This window comes from Phoenix dactylifera, chromosome 1 (assembly GCF_051530095.1).
Source record: "Phoenix dactylifera cultivar Ajwa chromosome 1, Ajwa_hap1_PhDact_Kaust_v1.1, whole genome shotgun sequence".
Classification (NCBI taxonomy): Eukaryota; Viridiplantae; Streptophyta; class Magnoliopsida; order Arecales; family Arecaceae; genus Phoenix; species Phoenix dactylifera.
This window is the reverse complement of record NC_143190.1, coordinates 4,496,554-4,516,263: the sequence shown is the minus strand read 5'-3', so window position 1 is coordinate 4,516,263 and position 19,710 is coordinate 4,496,554. Positions and strand designations below refer to the sequence as shown.

General features: G+C 37.0%; 1 protein-coding gene across 1 annotated transcript; it reads right to left on the bottom strand.

Annotated features, from left to right (window-relative positions):
- Nucleotides 1-8,709: 8,709 nt before the first annotated feature.
- On the bottom strand, nt 8,710-11,734 carry LOC103717916 (uncharacterized). Its single transcript, XM_008806485.5, has 2 exons — nt 11,538-11,734; nt 8,710-10,329 (listed from the first exon to the last, which is right to left on the bottom strand). The coding sequence occupies exon 2, from the start codon at nt 10,262-10,264 to the stop codon at nt 9,173-9,175; it is 1,092 nt and encodes a 363-aa protein (XP_008804707.3). The 5' UTR covers nt 10,265-10,329; nt 11,538-11,734; the 3' UTR covers nt 8,710-9,172.
- Between the last annotated feature and the right edge of the window lie 7,976 nt (nt 11,735-19,710).

Genomic DNA, 19,710 nt, shown 5'->3' with positions numbered 1-19,710 from the left:
CCAGTTTTGGGAACAAAAGCTTATCACGTTTCTGAGTCCACCATCCTAGTGGGTTACACGGCACAAAGGTAGGTTGGATATTGGTGACAATGGCATCCTTACTCCTTAGAGTAAGAAGTTCCTGCACAGGCAGCTAGTGGTTCTTGTCCATGGCATAGAACACACATCGCCTTTGGTATCGGTCCCTTTCAACATATAATGTGGAGCAGATGCAGCACTTGTAGCCATGAAATTTGATTTTGTCAAAGCTATGTGTACAAAGAAAATATGTGCTGTATTTAAGCAGTATTATGCTGAACATCTGGATCAACAACTGGGTAGGAACAAATGGGGGAGAAAGGACGGAATGAAAATAGTAGACCTTGGAGCAAGTAGCCCGCATCTACTGCAGCTATCTATACCGCTACTTTCGCTACTACCAAAAAAGTGGCTGACTCTTTTTTTTTCAATGAAAGTCTAGTCTGGATATGAAAGGTTCCTATGGATATCCCCTCAGTCTCAGTCTCAAACTACAGCGGCCTAGCCCGTTTTACCGCCCTATCTGGATCTTTGGGGTTCAACCCCTTGAGAACCGTGCGATCCCATAAAGCGATCGCAAACAGCTCCCAAATCATCCGTTGGAAGGGAGTCCGGCCCACTAGGGCCTTATGACCTTTCATCGAAGATGAAGACCAGAAGGATGCCAATTCAAGCCCACCTCCATAGGGATTGGAGTGAGTTCTTGCACATACCTTAAGAAACCAAATTCAAATGAGCACAGGGTTAATTGGTCATGACTACTAATTTTATTTTATTCATTAAGGTTGTGCATGTGCATATGCAGGTAAAGGCAAAGGCATATGGAGAACTTTAAAAAAGAAAACAAGAAGTAAATGGTAGGTCATTATTGGTATGGATTAGAATGAGCAAATTTAAACCCCCATGCAAGAAAAAGTAAACCATTCACTCTATGAGAGATTCTAGGGAAAGTTTCGATTTAATTATGAGAAGCATAACTTGATATCATTGATTAACTTATTGTGAAGGCTTTCACTTATTTGATAACAATGAATCAACCAAAGCATTTTAACAATGAGCTTCGATTTGAAATTTTAGACGCCATCTATCTTAATATTGTTGGTGTGTACCAAATAATCTCAAAAATTAAGCTATATTAACTGAGTTTCATGTACTCTGGATGCTATTTTTGAAGTAGGTATTACATGTCAATTTTTATGCACACATTACAAGTTATTGCCTATAATTCTTGGAATTCTCTGCATTACTTAATGATTTTCAACATTACTTCCATAAGAATGACTTGCACAAATGATGTGCTTTCATAAATAGGAATTGTTTAATGTCAAAATAAAAAGTGGACAGTAGATGAGATTATGTGTCTCTCTACCTACCATTGCCATAAGAAAGGATAAAATCTATAAGTGATTCTAAGGAAGATAACACCTCTTATATCTATTTTATTGGAATCATAAAACACAATGGAGAAGTTACTGACCTAACTAAAGTTAGCCTGCATCTTCATCATAATTGCTCCAGCTAGCCAATCAACTAGGTCGCGTATCTTATGATAGATGTGAGTCATTTGGAACTAGGTAAAGAATCATGTCATAATCTAAATAGCCATCAAGATAGAACAGTAGGATAAAGATCCACCAAACTAAGGAGCTTTCGAATTAAACTATGATCATTTATTAATTTTAGGTCATGAAGTTTGGAATGGAATGCTCAGGTGTCTACAGCGTGCCCCTTTTTGTCTAAGGTTTGGACAATCGAGAGGAAAAACAAGAGACAATACCGGGCATCCATGTTCAACTAGGGTATTTGTTGGAGGATGACAAATCTTTTAGTAACTTTTATCTTTTAGCATGCAAAAATACAATGAATACAAAGAAGCATACTTCACTTGCAGGATCACTAACATCATTGCACTAGTTGTCTCCTCCAACATATCATCAAGGCCCATGGTGCTTGGTTGCTAAAACTTGACTAGAGGATCAATAACTATGTAGCTTTGGAGTCAAACTTCGTAAAAACATCAATGACTATGAAGCTAGTGTGAGGACATTATAGCCGGGCATTAGAGACACTCCTAATATGAGTTTATCCTAGCTATCCTCAACCTATAGTCCATATAAAACATCAAACTGTATGATCTTCAAACTTGGCATTCTCCATCGGCATCTAGTGTAATCTCGGGTATGACTTCTTAAATCAACATGGTGTAAAGCATAACTTTAGCTATAGCTTCAACCAGTGGAAAGTATGATCTAAAAATGAAGCATCAACATGATATTGAAACAAAATAGATAACTTGCAAAATAAATGAGATATTTTTTATGCTTCTAAATTCATAAAAATATGTGGCAGAAATTACCTCAAGAAGAGACATTTTCATGAATTTGTCAATACTCTTTATTAGAGTATTTTTTTAAATAATTTTATAATTTTTTGGTCTTCTTTCTTGACTCTTTTTGGGGATCCATGAGTGAGCTTTTTATTGTATTTTTATAATTGTTGAAAACTAGGGGATCACACACAATATTGCAAGTTGTGGGATCATAAACCCTTGGTTCTAAGTCCAAGACGAGTTGAGATGACTTATGGGGTAACATTATCCATCACTTATTTAATGACATGGTGTAAGAATAAATATGCAAATGGATTGATGAAATATTTTTTTAAAACACATAGGTTTTTCTAAAAACTGTGTTGGAAGAATAAAGATGTAGTTATAAATGAATCTAGTATGTGAAAATTCAGAATGATGAAACATACCACTTCTTAAATGACAAGAGTTCTAAGTCTCAAAAACATTCCCATCCTATCCATATTCAATGAAGTAGTTTTCAAAGCTAAATCCTTATCTTTAGCATTTGTCTCTTTATCTTTTTGTGCTAATGATCAATCTCAATTTAGACATATCCTTATGCTTGAGGAAGACCAAGAGTAGCAGCTCTTTTTCCTTTTTTTGAAGGGATATTGACCCCCTTTCAAACATTCACCATGTTTGAACCAACTTTTTTTACTCACCAAGCTGTTGCAGATTTTTATCCATGCTCAATATTTTGAGCCCTATTAACCCTAGTGCTATTTTGGATTTTCACTAAATCCACTTGAGTATTTTCAAGTGTTTTTCCTCGTAGTATCCTTGTAAGTTTTTGCCATGCCCCTTCGTTTTAGGCTACTTATTTTTTTTTATATAAGTAAAAAGACAAGCAGTCGTAGCTTGAGGAGATAACTCTTGAAAATAATCATCTTCCTTGGTGGCTTTCAGCATACTTGTGGATCATTATCTTGTCTTCTAGAGCTGTCTTTTAGTATGAATAGCATCTTGACTATAGATTAATCAAATATTGTACATTGAACTTAGGGCATCTAGTCAAATAGAACTCTTCTATATGGATAATTTATTTTGGAACAATTGAGGATTTTATTTTAGAGTGAAATGAGGTGGTCAAGAAAGGAGGTGTTAAGTATTTGTAGAAGAAAGCTTACATGTAAGAAAATTAAAGAAAAAAATGCCCCTTGAGCAATAATGAAGTCTTTTTACTTTCCTTCTATGCACTTTTTCTATATATATTTTTGAGTACTTCGACTCAAACTAGTATTTTTTCTTCTTCCTTATTTTGTTCTTTTTGTAATACCTTGGAATTTCCAATTTCATGGTTAGCTTCCCGAAGTTTAATGATGAGGGTTTTTTAAAAAAAGGTCATGAAAGGCTCAAAAGAGAAGCAGAAGAAAGAACACATCAGTAATAATTGTTTAAGGATTAATGAAAGCGGCCTTGTTCCATAATAGCAGTTTCTTAGCAAAAGGAGAGTTGTCCTACACTTGATATAGCCAACATTGATAGGACTAGAAGTTTCTTCTTTATCCATGGTAATCAATATGAGTGCATTTTAAGGATTGGCTTCTTTGACTATGAATGATCTTTCTCTATTAGGTGCAAATTTCCCTTTAATGTTACATGCATAGACCTCTTTAAGGACTAGATCAATTAGAATGAATTCTTGTGGTTGGACCCTCTTATTGTAAGCTCTCAGGATTCTCCTCTCGTAACATTGTGCATGGAGAAGTGCTTTTAATCTTTTGTCATGGATCCAACTATGTGTACTACTCCTGTAGCTAATCAATGTTGTTCATTTGTAGTTCGACTAGAGTTTGGATTGAAGTAATTTGCACTTTTATGGCTAACACTACTTCTATTTGTACACAATTGAATATAGTATTGCTCCTATAGAAGCTCTTACTATAGTATGGTATTGGAAAGTTTCTAATCCCAATCCTTATGTGTAGCCACTATTTTCTCAATAATCTTAATCAAGTTCTTGTTGGAGACTACCATGGCTCCATTTATTTGTGGGCAATATGGTGAAGAAAAGCTATACAAAATCCTTTATTCCTTGCAAAACTATGTGATCTTCTTTTTTGTAAAATTTGGCCCATTATCTTAGATATCATGTGGTACATTAAATCTACATGCAAATCCTCTCAAAAATTTAGCAATGTAGTGGTAGTGATGTTGGCATATGAAGCCACCTCATCCTATTTGATAAAATAATCAAATACCACTAGGATAAACTCAGGACCATTTGAAATTTTGATCTTTCCAATCACATCTAGTCCCCAAGTAGATAAAAGGCATGCTGCACTCAAATTGTAATGTTTGATCATCGAAGCATATATAAGGTTTCCATGTATTTGATATTGGCAGCACTTCCTTACAAACTCACAACATTCATTTCCACAGTCTTCCAAAAGTATCTTTGCTTGAGAATCTTATTGGCTAATGAAAGCCTATTTATAGGTGACTCCCAATATTTTCATAAATTTGAACCACTACTTTTTACTTTATCTTTATCCAAGCACCTTAGCAATATCCCATCATGAGACCTTGTGTAAAGAATTCTTGCATAAATCATATGCTATATTTCTAGCTACTAGATAATCTTTCTATTTGTCACTGCGGCTCCTTAGAATAATTGAAAATTTCTAGGTATATTTTGGTGTTATAATACTATGGTTGTTGGAAACGAAGGTATGCTCTAAAAGCTATTTATATATTTAATGTAATGAATAGTTGAGAAATTATGGCTATCTCTATTTTACACGGTCATATACTGATCTAGGAGGATCCTCAAACTTGATGTAGACCATTTTGGCCACTACGAGTAGAGTTGGACAAGGTCCAAGAGTGAGATCTGCTAGATTGAAAAGCCGAATTGCATGCCAAACTTTAGGAGGCCATAATTTGGTCATACAATGTCTGATTGAGATAATCGTTTTTTTTAAATCAAATAGCTTTTTGAGATCTAAAACTTTTGGCCAATCCCTTAGGGGGTTGAATGAGGCTGAAATTCCATCATTTAGGCTCTAAAATGGGGTGGTCAAAAGACTCTGATTGAATGTTATCTTTAAATTTATAAAGAATTAGGTAGAGAGACACAAAGCAAAGTGAAACATATGTCAAGAATGACCTTTTGTAGAATTTTATTTTTTTAAATTATTTCTATTAATCATATTTATTTTTGGGGATCTAGTCCTATTCGAACTAGGAGGAAAATTCAATTCAAATTAGGAAAGAGAAGACCTCACTAATATTATAAATAGGAGTTATGAGCATAGCTCAGTTTTGAAGGTGTGGAGTATCAATGAAAAAAAAAGACTTAAGCCCTACTTTCATAATTCTTTCATCTTTTTCTAGTTTTCTTTTGAGAGATGCGAGTTGAGCGGATTGAGAAAAATCTTTCTTCTTCTCACTTGGATCAAGTTGGTATTAGAGCGTCGGTCCTCTACTTCAACATGGGCCTTGTTTCATGGTCCAGATCCATAAGCAATACAAACAATCGAGTGGCAGTACCTATGACCGAAGTATGATCGGTCTGTCCATGACTACATCGAGGTCCATCGACAATCATGTAGTTTTCAAGAAGTACATCGGAGGTTGCTATGAAAGCATCTAGAAGAAACTGAAACTCTTCAAAGTTGAACACATCAACGAAGCCAGCATGAAGGCCATAGAAATTAGGAAGAAGAATCGGGCTAGAGAAGGCAAGAAGGGTGACAAGTCTAAAAAAGGCAGTAGAAAATCAAGTTAAAAGGGGAGGAGGGCAAGAAGCAAGCTAACACGACTTAGAAGAATTACTACGATCATTGCAACCTCCATGGACACACCAAAGAAAAGTGTTGAAAACTTTTCCTCCAGTTGCATCCAAAGAGGAAGAATCTGAAGGGTGATGATTCCAAGAAGATAGAAAATGCATTTCTCAATGCTGTAAAGGTTGAGGAGCTATCCAAGCTTGAGCAAGAAGACTCTAAATTGAGTTTGATGGTGAAAATATTTGAGACAACAAATGAGACATATCTATAGGCATGAGAAAAAATTTTCCGCTTAAAGATCCAGGTGAAGTTGAGTATCATCAAGGCTATTATAGATTCTGAAAACCAAAAGAACCTCATATCTGAAAATTTAGTTTATAATCTGAGGTTGCAGACTAGGCCTCATCTACATCCTTACCCTCCTAGTTAGATTCAGAATGACATCGAGTTGAAGATCACCAAGTAGTGTACCTTCAAATTTGCCATAACTGAGAGGTACATTGATGAGATAACTTATAGAATAGTTTTTTTAGATATTTGCTATGTTATCCTTTGGAGTGAGTACTTTTGGAATCGAGCGGGTTCTACCATCATGAGCCAGAAAGATTCCCCATCTAACTTTCCTATTTTTATAAGCCTTGCTATATGGAAGCCTTAACGATTCGTTCGCTTGATGGGTTTAATTGTTAGTTAACTAGCGTAAAGCTTCCTCTATGCCCCATTTTCAAGAGAAGAAAATGGAGAGTGGACAACAATCTCCATTTTTTTACTATATATTTTTATTTTTTTGGGCATTAGATTCGGGCGGGTTCCAACCCCTGCCTGGATCTAATGCGGACCGATAGAGAGGAATGATCGCAAAACACCAAATCTATATAGAAAGCAACATCCGTACAAGCTCAACTCAACTTGTAGCAAAAGGAGAGAGAGGAATCTTCATGCATCAGCTCTATTAAAGTGATCTGATAAAATATACGTACATGTTTATTGTTGGCATAATTTTCTTAATCATTTAAATGGCATGCATGCCTGATTATTATATGTATGTCTGTTGCAGCTTGATCCAGATGTAAGGAAAGCATTTGACGTGGCATATGACAATATCTATGCATTTCATGTTGCTCAAAGAATTCCAAGGGAAGCTATTGAGAATATGAGAGGAAACAAATGATTTCTATTAATCTCATCACTACCTTGCTTTTCTTGCATCTGTTTGCATGTGAAGCATATGGACAGTGTGCTAGGTGCAAAAGAATAGCAAGGTGCATTGGCTATGTGGGGTTTTATATTCCAGGAGGGACTGCAGTCTAACCTTCAATTGCCCTGATGCTATCTGTGGTATGCTTATCCTCTTCCTTCACATCAATTAAGTGATTGAACTATATATGAGTATTTTTGCTACTCTTCATTTTTTTATGAGTAAACTTCACATTAGTTAATAGTTTGAAAAATCTACACTTACTCTCCTGACGTCTATTTTTATCCAATAATTTAACCCATAACTTAACAAAACATTAGTCTAACCATTAACCTTAAATGGGACAAATGCCACATCAGAAAAAATTTCAAAAATGACTAAAATAATCTTAATCAACATAACTGCCGCTTAAGAATACAAAAAAATGTGTGCATCTTTCTCTCCATCCAAGAGCAATTTCAACTTTTCACATGAGACAAATAGTTTCACTAATGCCATTAATTTAACTAATAAATATAGATTTTACAAACTATTGGACGTAAGTGTAATACACGTAAATCACAAATAGATTTTTGTAATTTAATTTTATTTTAGGGTCAATCTCTTTCTCAAATTTGTGTGCTCCCGAGTATTTGATCATTAATCTTTGCTAATTTGCCTTCTCAATGTTTATAAAGAAAAATAGCATTACCATCTTGACTGCGGTTGCAATGATGTATGCTGGGATATTAGGGCTCAAATTTACCATATGTTATCTATTAGGAAGCTTCAAATAATGATTTAGTAAGTATCGAAATATGTAATTCCCTAATTGAGCAATGACAATTGTCAATTATCAGTTGCAGGTTCAGTGTTTCCAGGGCAATGGACGCCAGAAAATGTGGGCGATTATGCGAGTGGGACAATTCATGTCCTCCAAACTTACTGGTTTGCTAGGATGTATAGTTTGGTGTCATTAATCTCCTTCCTTAAATACAATACCATGCAGTCTCTAACAGAGGATGCTAGCAGGATGGCTTGGTGGCGAAGATGGCACAATTTGAAGGCCTGGAGGCCCACATGAGAGATGTTACCTCAGGCTCCATGGCATTGAGGTTGCTCTGCCTGCAATTAGCTAATTTCAATCAACTCTAGAAACTTTAGAGATTGTATTGCACTTCACTTTTTCTGCTCTTTCTGATAGATGACATGGTTGTAAGTTGCAATCTATTGCATGATATCTAATTATTTAAAAAAGAATCATGACATGGCAAACTACAAATTGAGAGGATTGGTTGTTACAAGCTTTGGATGTTGCAAATGGTTCTGTAGTTAATGCTATGTGATCTGCATTAGACCCAGCAACTGTTGAGAAGCAGTTCTGAATGTACTTAAAAGTGCTCAGAGACAACTGAATAAGGGGGCAAAGAAAGAAGCAGAAAAACAGGGCATGGTGACCTTCCTTCCATCAAAACATAAGTAAAGATCTGTTCATTTTGTGGTTAAACCCTTATAACTCATTACACCCTAATAAACATTAGAAGGACATTGAAAAAAGAATGATCAATTAAAGAAAGCTCCTCTTTCTGATTCTCTTCATTAAGCGATTATCTACAAGCAAGGAAATATAATTTAGAAAAAAAAAAAGTGTCACCAAGGGGATCTTTCCTTCATAACCTTACTGTCAAAATACTGTTGGTGCTGATCTTTGCTTATGAAATCCACATTCTAAGGTGACTGGGTTTAGCTATATCAGCAGTCCAATTTGCACCAACCTGACTAACCAAAACTTTTTCTTCAGCTAACTTGCTTTGGAGATCTGCCTACACTCATCCTGACATCTATGAAGATCCTTGTACCCCAGCCAAGGGGTTAAGCACAAAGGAAGAAACCCCATTATTCTGACCTTAAGCATCCTCCAGGCAGCAAGAACCTGAACCTTTCGGCATTCTCTATCAAGTAAGAAGGAAGATTAACAGCTGAAGCTGATTTTGGGATAGGGCCCAACCTCTGAAACAGCTCCCTGAAGGTATACTCCTCAGGCAACATGTCGAACAGATCTTCTCCACCACAAATGATCCTCTGAATCCTTGAATGATCCAGAAAGCTCGCCCACCTCACTCGATCTGCATGGCTGTATGCCGTCATCTTGAACACAAAGTCTTCGATCCTTCTGAAGCAAAAGCTACAATGCCACCCAGCATCAGCCAAGATCAGGTCTGTCTGCCGGGAGTGCCGGTATCCTGTCCCCTGCCTGTAAACATGGGCTGTGGCTCGCCAGCTACCGCAGCCCACCGGGAACTCGAAGGAGTACACGTACTCTCTGAGCTCCAGGTGCATCAATGGTGGTATACCATCACACCACTGCAGCAGCTGCACTGTCTGGGGGCTCGGTATCTCATCTGTGTCCGCCATGATCACGACATCCCCTGGGCTGATCCCTGACCTGCGGAGAAGAGCGTCGAGTGCTTTTCGCTGCCTAGACTCAAACCGGAAGGGATCTTTGTGCCACCTGCGACTGCTGTCGCCTAGCAATGCATCATGGACGATCTTTGAGCTTGCGAATTCGAACCGCTGGAGGTTCTCAAGGAAGTAGAGTGGCTTGCGAATGCCAGTGAAGGTGGTGTTCGATTCAAGGATCACAAACTTATGCACATAAGGAAATAGTTCATGGTACCGGATTTCAAGCAGGTCAACCTCATTGCTGAAGATAATGGCGTCGAACACACGGCGTGGATGGAGGCGAGGAGTCCAGCCATGGAGCTGGCAGAGTTGTTCCATGGACACATTCTCGGCATAATAGTGGGGAATGCGGATGAAGGGGCGTGGCGGAGTGTCCCAAATGGGCCGGAGGAAGTAGGAGATCTTATGGCCATGGAAGAAGAGTGCGACGACGCATGCAGGGAAGAGGAGGAGGAGGAGGATGAGTACAGCTACAGAGGGGAGTTTTCTCTTGGGCACCACAGCTTTGAGGAGCCTTCTGGCCATTAAGAATGTTACACATGGAGGAATGGCTTTGAGGTCGAGCAACGCACCTGCTTGTTTCTAGTCATCTGGCAATAAAAACATGGGGAGCAACGTTTAGGCTTTCAAGAACTCAATTGATGAATGCACCAATATCCTAACTTTATTCTTCAAAGTAAAAAAATCTAATAAAATTTGAACTTCCCATAATCTATCGAACTTATTCTTACAATGGAGCATAGAGATTGATATAAAATTAAAAATATTAAACTGGAAGAAAGAACCTGATCAAAATAGTCTTAGTTGCAATACCTACTTGCTGTCTTCATGAAAAATCAATGCAACATCTACTTCTGACTTGCAGATACAGACAATGTATCTGGATAAGTATCCTAAATGCCCTTTACATCAGAGGTAGGATGCGTTACTCTGGACTACATGGAGGAAGAATGAATTAGCTAGTCTATGCTACATGGTGGTCCAATTTGGAAAGGGAGAAACTCGATATTTTTTTAAAATAAGAATGGTGTGTGAGAGGATACACTGCTAGCTATAACTTGCTTCAATCTCACCTTCAGTCTCTATTATCTACCTACATGTTTCTACCATTAAATCTCCTACTTCTACTGTGTCTATCTTTCGGTTTTGTCTAATTTATCTATGTTTCCATCTCATTAAATCAACTTGTTCTTGCAATAACTGGTGTCCCATTCTATCCACCCTTCATGTACACCAATGTTCATATACACGAATATGACCAATTTGTTCCTTTTAGTCTTCCAAAATTAGAAAAATATAAGCTGATGGAAGTAATTATTTAAGAAAGAAATAAGTTTAGACTCTATAGCGAATCATGCTAGATTCACTCCATAAACATGCCAAGGAATAAATGCAACAGGATTCCATATCACCAAAAAGGGAAACAAACAACAGGATTCGACATACGCCCTTCTTCTTCCACTCCAAAGAAAGAAAACGAGATTCAACCACGAAGATGACCGAAACACCCTTGACTCCGTAACCCAACACCCGATCACGCCGTTCGACTCTAAACGGTTTTCCCGAGGCTCCGTTCTCAGGGACGGAACCCAAACAAGCCCTGTCGAGTCTCGACCCAGAGACGAATCGAATGGAAAGAGGAAAAGAAATCCCTGAACTCCATTGAAGCAGAACCTCGGCATAGAATCCCATTAGATTCCATCTTTTTCCCCCCCAAAAAAAAGGACAATAGAAAAAAAAAACATATATATAATGATATTAATCACAAAAAATAGATCAAAATGAAACAAGAACTCACCTCAAGAGGTCAAAATCGAACACCAGATTCCTCCTCTCCGTTCTCTCTCTCTCTCTATCTTCTCTCTCCTCTCTTGCTCTCGCCGCTGAAGACGGCCGAGGGAGACGACCACGAGGCTCTTTTAAATCCTTAATTAACCGCCTTTTCTAAAATATTAATAAATCAGCATTTTAAACGATGAAGAAAAGCATATGCGGTCAAAAACTTAGTGAAAAACGGAGGTCCATGGAGTTTTAGCCGGCCGGAGGAGCTTGCGAAAGTACGAGAATACCCCCAAACTATGATAAAATGCCATGCTGTCCAATTTCAGTTTCTTGGATCTGGATCGTTCGTTAGTGATACCATTGATTTAACGGTCCGGATTAGAGGAAAAGGATTTTCGGTAAAAAGCATCATTTCACCATGATAACTCCTGGGACTCGCTCTGGTCGCCACTACGGCTCCTTTTGACGAAATGGGTACGATCGAATCCAAGCAGCAAACTTCCACGAAGTGGAATCCCATGGCAATTTGCTTCCACGTGGAAAGCATTAACCGTAGCAGTGGATCGATGATGGGCTTCATGGTGACTATTGGTGGAAGTCGCTGTTTCGTATTCCGAGTTGATGCAGCGGATTTCGTTGGCTTTTTAGCGGGCGGGACGCGGAGCTTTAGCTTGCGAAGTGGAGACGGAAATTAAGGCGAGTGTTAAGGGCATTTTGGTCATTTAGGTTTTTGATTTAGATTATAAAAATAGATCAGGGAGCAGTGAAAAGGATGGATTCCGTTGTTTTTACGGCAGCCTATAGGTTAACGGTGCACTCGTCTTGATGAATTTTTTTTTTAATTTTTTTGGATGTATCTATAATAAATAAACAATTTATTATAATAAAAAAAATTATAAAGTAGCCATTGGGGCGTAATCTATCCGGACTCATTCTCATGCGAGGATACAGATATCTTGAGATATGGATCGAGCCAGGTTTAACCACTTTAGGAATAGGCCAGAGTCATATGTTATACGAGATTGTTGGATGGGTCTCCCATCGATTTCATAAAATATAAGCCAAGGGCAAGAATTCCTGAAAGTGAGATTGGTGGGTGTCGCTGTTTCGTATTCTAAGTTGATGCAGCGGATTTCATTGGCTTTTTTGTGGGCCGGACACGTAGCTTTAGCTTGCTGTTTATTATTTAAGAATTTTTTGCATGGATACCTTTCTAAATATCGAATTTTGCATGAATATCCTTCCAAAATTGAAATTTACATATATACCCTCATCAAATTTTGTTATTGTACAAATGCCCATAATATAACAATTGTTCTAATGGTGTTAAGAAAAATTATATCTATATTAATTAAAAATAAAATAAAATTTTAAAATCACGCTATTGTCCCTGTCTTCTTCCTCTATCATGATCACAATTTATTTGCATGTCTACTCATTAAAGATATTTTAGTCATTTTAATTTGAAACCATTAATTTTTTAACGTCGTTAGATAGCATGGGTACATATGCAAAAACAAAAATAAAAAAAAGGATAGAATGGCAAAATAAGTATTTTACGAGGGTATACATGCAAATATCAATTTTGTAAGGATATTCATGCAAAATCCAATATTTAGGAGGATATCCACGCAAAAAAATTCATTATTTTATCAGCAAAGCGGAGATGGGAATTAAGGTGAGTGTTAAGGGCATTTTAGTCATTTTGGTTTTTTTAATTTATATTATAAAAAATAAATCAGGGATGGGCAGTGAAAAGGATGGATTGTACGGTAGCTATAGGTGGCGCAATCTACCAGGATTCATTCACGTGCGAGGATCGAGCCGGGTTTAAGCGGTGCAGGACCAGGTCATGTCATATGAGAATTTCCACAAAATATAAGCCAAGAGCAAGAATTCTTGAATAATTTCACATTGTAAGTGGAAGGTGACCTTCCTGAGATGTGACAATGAGAGTGGGTTGAAATCCGGATACGAAGGTTTAGGTCCAGTTCCAATTTGAATAAGAAGATTCTTGGATGCTAGATTATCTTTTTTAGATTTGAAATTTTTTTGTGACATGGCCATCTATGAGAGTCTTGGATTATGCCAACTCTTCTTTTCTCATTTTGGTGGCTTTCCAAAATTTGGAACTTCTTATATCTTACCTCTCGTTGAAAGTTTGTGAGATTCTGGAGAAGTCCCAACACTTTTTGCTTTTCTTTTTCCACTTTTTCGAAAGAAAGGGGGCCCTTTATTTCTATTGCTTCTCATGCTATTTGTATAGTCGAAGAGCCTTCAATATCGCAATATCACAAGGCTCCCAATTTTCAGTATAAATACGTTTAAAAAAGTCAAAAACAACACATCACGTAGTGTGCTAGACAGCTTCCTTACTTAGACCCATAGAGTTATTCTAGAATGATGAGCAATATACGAGGCCACTCAATCTGCAACTCTATTAATTTTTATATAAACGTATTTTACCTGGAACTCAGCATCACCTCAGGCTCCCACCAATCATTACTGCCTCTGTAGCATAACTGGGGGAGACCTCTAGTTGCACGCTTGCACCCCATAGCCCAAGCTAGTGCAGGTGCAATGGACTATGGCAGCCTTTCTTCCAAAAGGCCATGATGAGTAGGTGGTACAAATGGCAATGATATGGTTTAGTGATGGGGAAGTGCTAGTGGATAACAAAGAGTTTTAGTTCGTGCTTTTAAAACAGAGCTTTCCTCAACTTTTTCTACTGGGGTCTTGGCTTGGGTCCATATGCTGTTGCCTAATCGAATTCCATTAGTTCGTGACATATAAACTTTGCTTTTGGTAGTGCTTCTGATAGAAGTCCTTTTCATCCCTAGAGGGCTCAGTTTTCCCTCTCTTTTGTAATCTTCTTACAATTATCATTCACTCAACAATATGATTGCTGAGTGCCTGAGTGGCCTCCCTCCTATTTCATCAAGAAGAAAAAACCTCTTCGAATGCTAGATTTTTTTTAAAAATTTTTCTCTATGATATTACCAACTTGTACCTACTATTGAAAGTTATTCGGATTCTTTGATTCCATATAAGCACCCAAAATCTATCTAGTAAATAACTGATGTGGAACTAAATACACGTTCGCACAAATTCTCACCATTTTCTTCAAACCATGGCATAGATTGGCGCTTCATCTGGGGGAGGTTACAGTTCTTTAGGACCACTTCTCTAAGGTTTGTATTTTCTTGGAAGAAGAGATGAGATGGCTGAAGCCCGTGAAGTGGGAAAAGGTTTTAGTTATAGCCAAAAGTTTGGGGCCCTACATCTGTGATTGCTAAAAAATTTAAAGAACGATGCAAATTAGCTTCTGAAGTCGAGGCCTTTTCTATGGACGAGGGGTTTTATTTGTTTCAGTTTAAATCTGAAGAGGCCATGGATTATCTTTGCTCAAGTTCTTGCAATTGAGCATCTACAGGCTGCTGGCTAAGCCTGATTCTAACCCGTTTGAGAAGATGAATGGTATTCCAGCATGGAAGAAGACTTCATTTGAGGGCCTATTTATGTTTTCTGCTCCAACTTCGGGACGAGTTTCCCGAGAGGAAGGTGAGTCTTTAGCTTGTAGCAAAGAGAAGATGGATGTTCTTCTGGATTGTTCTGAATTTCAGGGGAAGGCGATTTCAAATATATCTGATAGTTCTCCTAATTTAGAGGATTATGAGCATGCACTAACTTTGGTTAAAGGTGCATTGGAGAAATTTCCATGGTGGATGAAGGTGTCGGTATAGAACCTAACAAGGATAGTTTGATTACTAATCTTTTATTCCTGTTGTGAGAAGATTGAGTCAATTACGTAATCCGTATGTTTGTCTTTTTTGAGATGAGATTGTCACAGAGAAATTTATCTCAGGCTCGATTCCATCTTCCGCCTAATTGGTGTTTTCATGCTGTCGAATCGCAAGGATTAAAAGGTGGTATTTTTGCTATTCGATGTTCGAGAATTTCAATATTTTATATCTTGTAATGGGGCCTTTTGATCTAGGCTATTTGGATGTCCATTTTACTTGACGTAATAATCGTGATAGCCAGAAAAGGATATGGGTGAGAATTGATCAAGTTTTTTCTACTGGTAGTTAGATTCGGAGCCTTCTGGATTATCAAATGCATCATCTTTCTTGTATTGCACCAGATCATTGCCCCATTCTTATTGATATAGCCATAGAAATTTTGTGTAAAACTTTTTTTCGTTTTGAGAAATTTTGGCTGCATTATACCCAATATATTGGGTTATTGTTCATTGTGCTTGGAATATTCTTATTAGGGGTGATGCTATGTATAGAGTGGCTAGACGATCAGAGCTCACTAAATGGAGGTTTAAATATTGGAACGGAATGGTTGTTGAAAATATTTTTAGGAGGTTGGAGGAGACTGAGACAATCATTGCAGATTTACCTACTCTTTGATTTTGACTCATTCAACATCATGCTTTATTTAGGCAATAAGAAACTTTGTGGTGCCAAAAGTTGAGTATTAAATGGCTGAAGGAAGGCGATAGAAATACAAATTTTTTTCATCAAGCTACTATTCTTAGAAGAAAGAAGAGTGACATTCATTTTTTAAAAGATAGTCGAGAATAATATAGAATATGATGCTACTATCAGAAATAAACTATTCAGTTTCTTTAGTTTAAATTGGAGGATGGAAGAGGAGGATTTAGATCCAGTTGAGGTTCCACCACCTAATTACACTTTATCCGAGTTTGATAATGAGATGTTGCTTAGATCAATTATAAATATGTGTCAAGTGATCGAGCTCTAGGCCCTAATGGTTTCCTTCCATTCTTTTTCAAGCATTTCTAGCCAATTATCCACAAAAATGTGTGCCTTGCAGTGAAGCAATATTTTAGTTCATATGTTATACCTACCTCCATACTTTTTTTACACAAGCTCATGAATTCCTCCATAATACTTTGTCAAAGAGTACTTTGATAGTAGGAGCAATCTGTGGCTCTTTCTAGACAGTTTCTGCATTCTCATAAGTCTCTTATTTTACTTGAGAGCCACCACCTCCTATTTCCTTAAAGTTAACTTTAATGGTAGTGCTCTGGAGAGAAGTGTTTATGACACATGAAGTTTTATCATTAGAAGTACTAATGATGCTTTTGTGGTTGCATGTGGTATTAGGATCTATAACACAACTATTCTAATGGTAGAATTTCATGCTGTGTGGGAAGAGCTGTCTTATGCTACTCAAATATTGTGGGCGACTGATATTTATTTGGATAGAGATTCTTAGATAGTTATTAGATAGCTTCTAACCCATTATCTGCTGAAATCAAACTTCATCCTCTTCTCTTAGATTGCTGATGATTGCTGCATTTGTTGGTCACATTTAAGGTTTTTCATGTATATAGGAAAGCCAATAGTGCAACTAATTGGATGGCGTTTTATGTGACTAATCATATAGGATCAACACTATGGGATACTATGACACATCTTCCTGTTTTATTGTTTGGTATTTTGTTTGTTGATTTCCATGGATGTACTTATACTCGTTTAGTTTAATTTATCTGATTACCAAAAAAAAGAAAAAAAGTTATGAGAGTCTGAGGATTGTGCTATCTCTTTTTTTGTCTTTTCAAAAAATTGAAACTATTTATTTCTCTCTCCTCTTGTCGAAAGGCTATAAGAGTTCAATATTACTCCTAACTCTATTTATTTCTATAAGAGTCTTCAAGATCATAAGGCTCTTGATAACCATCTTGACCTTATGGCACGACCAAAAGAAGATCCGGTTACACCTCATCACCTGGCTAGTTATGCAGTGGACTTTGGAAGTGTCTAAGGTATTTACATAGAAAGAAACTCCTAGAGTTGTTCCTCAGAAAAGCTATAACATGGAAATCTACTTGCTCCTCCTGAGATGAGACAGAATCTACTCCTCCATGGTCCAAAATCAGTAATCAAGCATCCATATTGAAGATAACTCTATTGATTATAATCTATACTACTAAAAGTGTCTAAAAATCATTGATGATCTCTAAGCTATGCATCAAATTAATATAAGAATGGATGATTTTCATTTTGTTAGTATGCTAAAATGCATGAAAAATATTTAAGTAAATTAAGATCTACCTTATCGACCATGATCTATTACATATTAAAGTTCATATAGATTCAAAATTAGTAGATTTTAATATTTAAATCATAGCAAAATATAGAATCATAGTATTTTAATCATATATTTTTGTACTCACTTATTGCATAGATTAGATACTATGAAAATATATGATTTTTGATTTATAAGTATTTTCATGCGACATAATATAATTCACTATGTAGATTTTCGGATTGGATCCACAACTATTGTTTTTCAATCTAAAATGACTGTATATATATGTGTATAGATAGATAGATGAATGAATAGACTAATATTTATTTTTAAATTCTATTATATAAAGTGGTTTATTTCCAAATATGCAGTTCCATGCCCCACCCCTCTCCTCTTCCTTAGGGTTGGAAGTGGGCTTAGGCCAGCCTGAAGCCGATCTTCGTTTTCATCTTTGATGGGACTGGAGCCCACCTCCACCACCAGCCCCATCGCTGCCACGGCTTCATTGGGCATCACCTTGTTTTTGTTGCTACCCATGGTACCGTTGCTTTGCCTTGGTGGGATTAGCAGTGGCGGATGCCAAAGATTTATTGCTATTGGAGCTCGGGCTAGGGTTCGGGCCTGAATGGATGGTGTATAACATTTTGTCCCATTGGGCTGGCCCAATTGGGCTTGGGCCAAATTTTGTTAAAATTTTCAGGCCTAGTAGGCGCGGTCTGAAGCCAGAAAACAAATTTTGAGCCCAGGCTCAAATAAAGATGCGGCCTGGCCCAACCCGGCCCATTTTCAGCCATTTCCTTCATGCAGAAATACTTGCCAATTGCATATGCCCATCAAATGGTGCATAGGAATGCCACTTGTTTCCCCGGAATCCAACATCCGGCTTTTAATTATTTTTTCCTTTTGATTATTTTCCTTCTTGGAGAATTCCTTCATATCTTTTGTGTCAGCGTAGAAGACTCCCTTTTTTTTCCTTAGAGAAATAATAGAATGGTTAATTAGAAAGATATAGGAGAATTAGTATTCCAAGAGTTATATGTCAATATGAGAATTTCGTTTTCATCATCCTGTAGATTCGTTCTGATTTCCTCTCAAACTATGGAGCTGTTATGGAACTAAGGGACCTTGTGCTGTTTCCGGAAGTTGAATGAGATTACCGTTAGAAAAAACTTGTACCTTTGGATCTGTATATGAACATTACGTAATTGCATTCCTCTGTCTGCGGTAATGCATCTTTTGTACTTGCTTTTAAATCAATATCGGATATAGTGTAGAATCTAATGATGTGAACTGGTTATTAAGATTTCTAAATGTCTTTATTGAAACTCCAGTGACGACATTCTGTCAGTTGAGCTGGTTTCAGGTGGTTTGGTCTGATTAAAGATAATCCGGTCTGAATGGTTTTAGTTTTGCGTCTAACCAACTCCAATTATAGATGAAACCCGCTTAGGTAGACTAACATTTTGGACAAATAGAATACTTTGCTTTGGACAAATAGAATCCTTATGTTTCATTGCCTTTTGGTGCGAAAGGAATGGTCCATTTTCTTTATATAATTTATGTAACTGTGAAGTGCAGTATTATATTAGTGTGCATAAGGCTTCTTAAGTTCGATAGTCTTTTATGGAAAAAGGTCATAATATGAAGTTCATGTGAATGCGCCAAAGTTATGACTAATCGTATTTTGCAATCCAGTAGATTTTAGCAGATTTTGAAATATATAACAGAATTTTTTTTTTTTTTTGCATAAATACCCTTTTAAATAAACTGTGGTCATACTTTTGTTGCAATTTAGCTACTGCATAAAGAAAGAACTCCGTACCAGTACCACACTAGCATAATATCAATACGATATGGTATAGATTTGTTTTGATATACCGAGCGTCAGTACGCTATTCATATCGGATATCGGTACTGAACCGATATGGTACGGTACGTTCTGTACCGTCCGATTCAAGCCGGTATGATATACCATGATTCTAATACATGATTTAAACTTTATTTAATAGCCTTTCTGCCTGTTCTTGAGGGTAAAAGACAGCACATTAACTCACTCATTTTCTTTTTTTTTTTCTTTTTCTTTTTTGGCTATGATATTCTTCTCTCTTTTATGGCTAAAAGTT